The sequence below is a fragment of the Cololabis saira genome, chromosome 20 (genome assembly GCF_033807715.1).
Source record: "Cololabis saira isolate AMF1-May2022 chromosome 20, fColSai1.1, whole genome shotgun sequence".
NCBI lineage: Eukaryota > Metazoa > Chordata > Actinopteri > Beloniformes > Belonidae > Cololabis > Cololabis saira.
The window spans coordinates 34,353,492-34,359,908 of NC_084606.1; the positions used below are offsets into that span (position 1 = coordinate 34,353,492).

At 40.4% G+C, this 6,417-nt stretch overlaps 1 protein-coding gene across 1 annotated transcript in view; it reads left to right on the top strand.

Annotated features, from left to right (window-relative positions):
• The window catches only part of si:ch73-335l21.1 (insulin receptor substrate 1-B), a 77,464-nt gene extending 75,838 nt beyond the window's left edge, over window positions 1-1,626 (top strand). Inside the window, exon 4 of the mRNA XM_061709531.1 lies at window positions 211-1,626. Within this exon, the coding sequence (XP_061565515.1) occupies window positions 211-218 (8 nt within the window). The 3' untranslated portion in view covers window positions 219-1,626. The remainder of the gene's footprint in view (window positions 1-210) is intronic.
• The last annotated feature ends 4,791 nt before the right edge of the window (window positions 1,627-6,417 follow it).

Sequence of the window (6,417 nt, forward strand, 5' to 3'; positions counted from 1 at the left end):
GAGGAGATTATGATGTGCTTTATATATAATCAATAAGGTTTGAAGGTTAACTAGAAAGTAAGACACAAGAAGCTTGTGTCTTACATATTAAAACTAAAATAATAATAGGAAATCTGTTTTTGTCCACATATTTGAGTTATTATTTATTCAGCATCTAATCCTGTCTCTGTTTCTGCCCCCCCCCCCCCCCCCCCCCCTCTCTCCCTCCAGAGTGCTGATGTCAGTGGCTCGTCCTTGGGGAGACAATCCGGTACCACTCAAAGCGCTTGGACGTCCCCGCCCGTTTGTTTCGTCACAGCCAATCACATGGAGAGAGAGAGCAACTGGACCTGATGCGGCCCTGAAGCACTTTGACAGACACTGATGGGGAATTGTTCTTTTTTTTCTTCTTTTTTTTGTCCTCACTTTCATCCGGCTGGTTGAGGAAACCAACAGGGATGTGTGCCAAATGACATTCTTGAAAAACCTATTTGCTGTTCTCATTCCTTGAGTGAAAGCCAATGACAGGAAGGTTCAAAAATAGAGAACAGTGTTTTTTGTTTTATTATTTTTCTTCTCTCAATTCAAAACCTCTAATGAAAAAAAAAAAACAAATACAAATGTGGCTGACTAGTGTGTGAAAAAGAAGTTATATAGAAATATATATATCTGCTAAAAAAAAAAAAAAGTGCCTCATTTTCAGATTGTAGCCATTTTACATAGATGTTCAAACTAAAGTTTTGGGTTATATTTTTCATGTTAGATTTGATGTAGTTACAAAAAAAAACAAAAAAAAATACGGCAAAAGGTGCTGATAAAGATGAGGATTTTTTTCGTGAGCCAATGCGTCGTTCATGTCATATGGGGGTGGATGAGAGAAGTTTGGAAAGTTTGTTGCATTTACAAGTTGTGACTGACAGTCGTGTTATTACGGAGTTGACGAGTTTAGCATTTAGTTTAGTGTTTGACTAAACCGTTCATTGTGCAATTGTACGCTCAGTTTCTTTTCGATGGCTATAATACGAAAGCAGCCCTGTATTCAACAAATATGTTGGCCTGCCATCTGAAATCAGTCTCAGGGATGGCATTATGCTTGCTTGCTCAGCATTAAATTAACTTTGTTTTTCTTCAGTTTTTTGAAAAGGGAAAATGTAAATCTAAGATAGCAGTGAATAATCCAGCCAATCTGAATCACTGAAGTATTTTTTTAGTGACTTTGGACTCTGAAAACACATGTGAAGTTAAATGTGCAGAGCAGATGAGACCTCTTTCTAATTATGAGAGAGTGTGCAGGGCAGTAGCGTTTTGAAATTATTTTTACTTAAGTATTGATAGTTTTACTTATTTAGAGAGATATTTTGACTATTTCTACTACTGCAGGTACAAATTCGGGTTTAGAAAAAGGCAGAAAAGAAATCAAGACGGTATAAGTCTGTGTCCTTAAAATCAATACCGAGATAGCAAAGGATGTTTTGCCCAAAACTTGGCTCGGATCCGGGACTTTTCTCTGGCCCAATTCGGCTTGGACTCAGTTTGAGCATGGCTGTCAAAAGTTGTCTACATATCCACTAATTCTTAATATTCTTTGGGGCTTTTGGGCCCTCGGAACCTTTTGTCTGTTTCCATCTGTTTGGGCCACATCTGTTCCCTAAAACACTTTAAAGTTAGCCTGGGTTAGGCCCAAATGCCTCTGCTACCTGGATAAGTCCTACCTATTTTATTCTATTATATTGTAATTTACACAACACAAGCAAACGTGTGTGTGGTTTTAGTTCCGGCATGGGTCGGTTTAGCGGCCTCTGCTATCTTCAGACTGTATCAACCTATCATTTCAGTGCCGTTGGCGTGAACGTTATTGCAAAATCACAAACTCGTAGTTTCAAAAAGTCCAATTTGACATGAACGCAGTACTTTTTTGTAGACACTAAAGACAGAAACGGTACTAGCAAATCCGCTAGACTTCTTTTCTACTAGTGAGAACGATTAGCATAGCTGCTGTTAGCTCACCGCTCATCGTTACGTTGCATTTAAACCTTTTTTTTTTTTTTTTCTTTAATCACTTGTGTTCATCTTCTAATGAGCCATAAACAAAAGTATTAAACACAAATGCTTGGAAAAAGAAAAGGGGGGGGGGGGGGGGGGTGGGGTACAGTAAATCTTAAAACAGCTCGATCAGATTAAGATATTAGCATTGTGCCGGGGCGTAAATTGGCTGTCCTGCTGACCGCTGCTCGGCGCGGGACCCCTGACATAGAGCCGGCCAATCCTATTAGCGCTATTAGTAGCCCCAGACGCTCACTTAATCCCTTCATCTCAGGACGCTGAATAATGTGGGACAGAGACCCATCAATAGCCTAGCTAGTCCTGTAGCCGTCAGCACTGCTCTTAGCTTCTCACTTCAGCTCTATTTAAAAAGGAAAATATAGTTTAAAAAAACAAACAAAAAAAACTAACTTGTTCTCTGTTTTATATAGCAACTGATATTTTGAACAGTTTTTTTTTTTTTTTTCATTTTTCTTTAAAACCTGATCAAAATGAAAGTGCTTTAGCCCCTAAATCCTTCTTTAAGACTCTTTGTTTCAATCTCCTGTCCTCCTCTGGCTCTTATTTATCTTTCTATGCATCAGCTCTTAAGTGCCTGTGTGTCCTAATTCTCTGTCTCCCTCTTTGCCCCATTATAGCAGCTAGCACTAACAGAATATATCAAGTCTATTTTTGTGTTTTTTTTTGTTTTTGGGCTGTACAGTTCTCATAAAGTAATTTGATTCACTTTTTGTGACCTAACTTGACCGAGAGTCCTGATCCTGGTAACCAAGGACTTAACCGTTGCCGGGCAAACCGGTGCCAAAACACAACAGCAAACAAGACTTAAGACGTTATCCTCTTTGTAAAAAAAGCAAACTTTGATCACACGGTTTTTTGTTTCAAATGTGTGGTGGTGTTGGGTTTTTTTTTTGTCGTTTATTTTCTTCATTCTTTCTTCTGCTGAATTCTTTTTGCAGCGAGAAAAAGAGGAGGCCGTATCTCGCCTTGCAGTCTGATCACGTGACTCTGAGATAAAGGTTATTGCGAACACTTGCGTAAGCTTTAACCTTGAATTCGCTTATGACTTTGACCGGAGGGCTTAAAAAAAATGCATGAAGAAAAAAAAAAAAAAAAGAAAAGAACTCATCCATCATGGGAAAACACAACCCAAGCCTACAGTTTTGAACTAGTCCTGTGTCTGTGTAAAGTTGTACTCGTGTGTTTGTCTGCTGTGGGAACTTTCTCAGCTGGGTCACGTGACTGGAGCAAAAACAATGCAGCTTTATTATGGTCAGATTGGGATATGCGCTCGGAACTGCCTCTAATAATAGCTCTTAAACAATTGAGAATTTGAAGAAACGATTATTTCAAACCTTTTTCGAGATGTTTGCTTTCCAATACACAGATAAACACATGAAGTGAAAGGTTTCTGGTGTCCTTTTTGGAGATGTTCTCATACCGTAGGTCTGAAATGTTTCAGCCAAATGCGTAAAAGGTACTTTTTCGTCTGGAGGGGGGAAAAAAGCAAACAAGCAGACTTTATAATTCTGCTATTTAGAGCCCTGTTCAAGGCCCGAGCCTCCCATGAATGCTCTGACTTTCTAAAACTGCCTGCAGTCCAGCAAATTTCTCTTTTTTGGCTGTTCTTGATAGTCACAGCCTCATAATAAATCATGGGTGAGCTCAGGCAAACGGGGAGGTTAAGCAGTTCAGATGGTTGTATGATTTTATTCAACATGTTGTTCGCAAAATTTAAGTATGCTCATGTGCAAAAAAAGCGGTGCTGCTGCTCTCCTGAGTTGTTTTATCTATTCCTCCTGCCCCTTGTATTGCGAGGGGATGGTACTGAATGGGGATATTATTGTGAGATTTGCCATTGATGTAGAGTTTTACTTCTGTTGCTTGGAAAAAAAAAAAAAAAATCTCACTAAAAGGAAAAAAAAGTCATACAACAAACAGGCTTGTGGTTTCTCTTTTTTTCTGTGGGGCTGAATTTTGATTGTTTAATTGTTTAAAGCAATGCCAGAAAAACAACAGGGCTACTGGAAGAGGATGGCGGCATCTGCATGTGCGTAAAGACGCACACACTCATGCTGACGGAGAGGAGCTGCAACCACAGCGCAGATGTCACCCTGTAATGTGGAAAAGAAAATAAGCCTGATTGTTATCCGCCAGTCTTTTTGAACTGGGTTAGTGACACATCCACCACTCCCATTGATAAGATCAGTTGCGCACGAGGTTGGCAGCTCGCCGCTCATCTTACCGGAATATAAACCACCGTGGTGCCTGTAAGGTGAGCTCGGAGCCTCCCCTCCTACTCTCTGGTTTAATTAAACTTTTTGGAGTGTGTGATGGATTTATCCAGTACTCGAGTTATAAAAAAAAAATCAGGGGGGATGGTGGATTTGATCATATGGGGACAGATAATTTGTGCTGATTACAAATAATATAATATATTACAAATAATAGCAGTGACCAAAACACCTGCAAAAATACTGCAGGAATGACATAGCAGCAGTTAAATGCAGCCTTCTGTAAGCTTTAAATATCCACTGGGCTTACATCAAATACATCAAAACACAACAATAAAAAACACTTTTCTGAACTTATCAATATGACTCTGTCATTCACAGGATAAGTAAAATGGATCACTGCAAAAACTCTAAATCTTAACAAGAATATTTGTCTTATTTCTAGTTAAAATGTCTCATTTTAGTAAAAAAATCTCATTACACTTAAAACAAGACTCATCACTGGAAAAAACAACAATTTTCACCTGTTTCAAGTAGATTTTCACTTGAAATAAGAAGATAAATCTTGTCCCACTGGCAGATTTTCCTACTTATTTCAAGTGAAAATTTACTTGAAACAGGTAAAAATTGTCAAATAAGTTATTTTTCTGGTGTTATTTTTCTGGTGATGATGTTGAAATAGCAGTAAAACCACATTCATTGATGAAATGACATAAGGGATGGAAAGGGGGGATGGCAGTTTTACAGGGGGGATGATTTTGACTGTTTTTATTTCAGGGGGGGTGCCATCCCCCCTCAACTCCAGTACTGGATTTATCACTATAATATTATCCCCTCTCGCACCCTCTCTGCCGGGGTGCACCAGCGGACTCTTAACCAGAATCCTGCAGAGCTGGTGCAACAGAGGAGGCCCCGCGCCTTCCCATCCACTTCTGATCAAGTCCCGTATGTTTTAGAGAGAGTTTTAAACCCGAGGGGGATTTCTAGCCCCACATTTCTAAATTATCTAGTTTGTGAGTTTCCGCAGCAGTCGTTTCCCCCCCTTCATGTGATGCACGCACGCAGGGCCACGTTACGGAATCAGTGAATGACTTTAAGCGGGAGCAAAAATGTTTCTCGTGATGCTTCCTCTCAAGTTACGAATGAGAGAGTGAGTGAGTTTTATCTTGTGATGCAACCTGGGGCAAAAAAAAAACAACTTTTGTGAGGATAAATGTATAAAGATGGAGATTCAGAGCGCGTAAAGTGCAGGGATGGATGCAGGTGCCATATAGTCCAGGGGCCAGAGCCCAAAATTTCACTTGTCAGCACCACTCAAGGTTCAATTCAATTCAATTCAATTTTATTTATATAGCGTCTAATACAACAGATGTTGTCTCTAGACGCTTTCCAGAGATCCAGAACATGAACATAAACCCCCGAGCAGTTATTATATAAACAATGGCAGGTAAAAACTCCCATAGTGGGAGAAAAGCCTTAAGCCAAACAGTGGCAAGGAAAAACTCCCCTTTAGGAGGAAGAAACCTTGAGCAGGACCAGGCTCATAAGGGGGGACCCTCCTGCCGAAGGCCAGACTGGGGGAGTCAGGGACGTCCTATAATCCTATAGTTTTGTTGGCAGGCGTTGGTCCTCGAGAAGCAGCAGAGAAGTGTGTTAAACTACAGCTCTGCATCCTGGCCTGGACCCTGCGATGTCAGAGAGAGGTTCTAATGAAACAGGCCAAATTACTAGAGACAATAGCAGCACCAGCCCGGGTGGGATGAATGCCGTCTTTTCTAATCAGACCGGGCTTTCCCCAGAACGTTTCCCAATTGTCAATAAAGGCCACGTCGTTTTCTGAACACCACCGATACAACCAGCGACGGAGCGAGAGCATGCGACTAAACATGTAATCGCTGGTCAGATTGGGGAGGGGGCCAGAGAAACCTACGGAGTCCGACATGGTTTTGGCGTAGTTTGTGTGACCAAACTTGCTTATGATTTTTGAAAAGATCCATGTCTCTAGATGATATTTTTGTATGATAACCTTCCTGAGTGGCAGCTGGATCAGAGTTATCAGCTTATGAAGTTCAGAAAATTACATTTTAGATGCTGCTGCATATCCTGGTTTAGACTCATATACAGGATATCTGTCAATGTTTCACAATATTGTCTTTGGTAT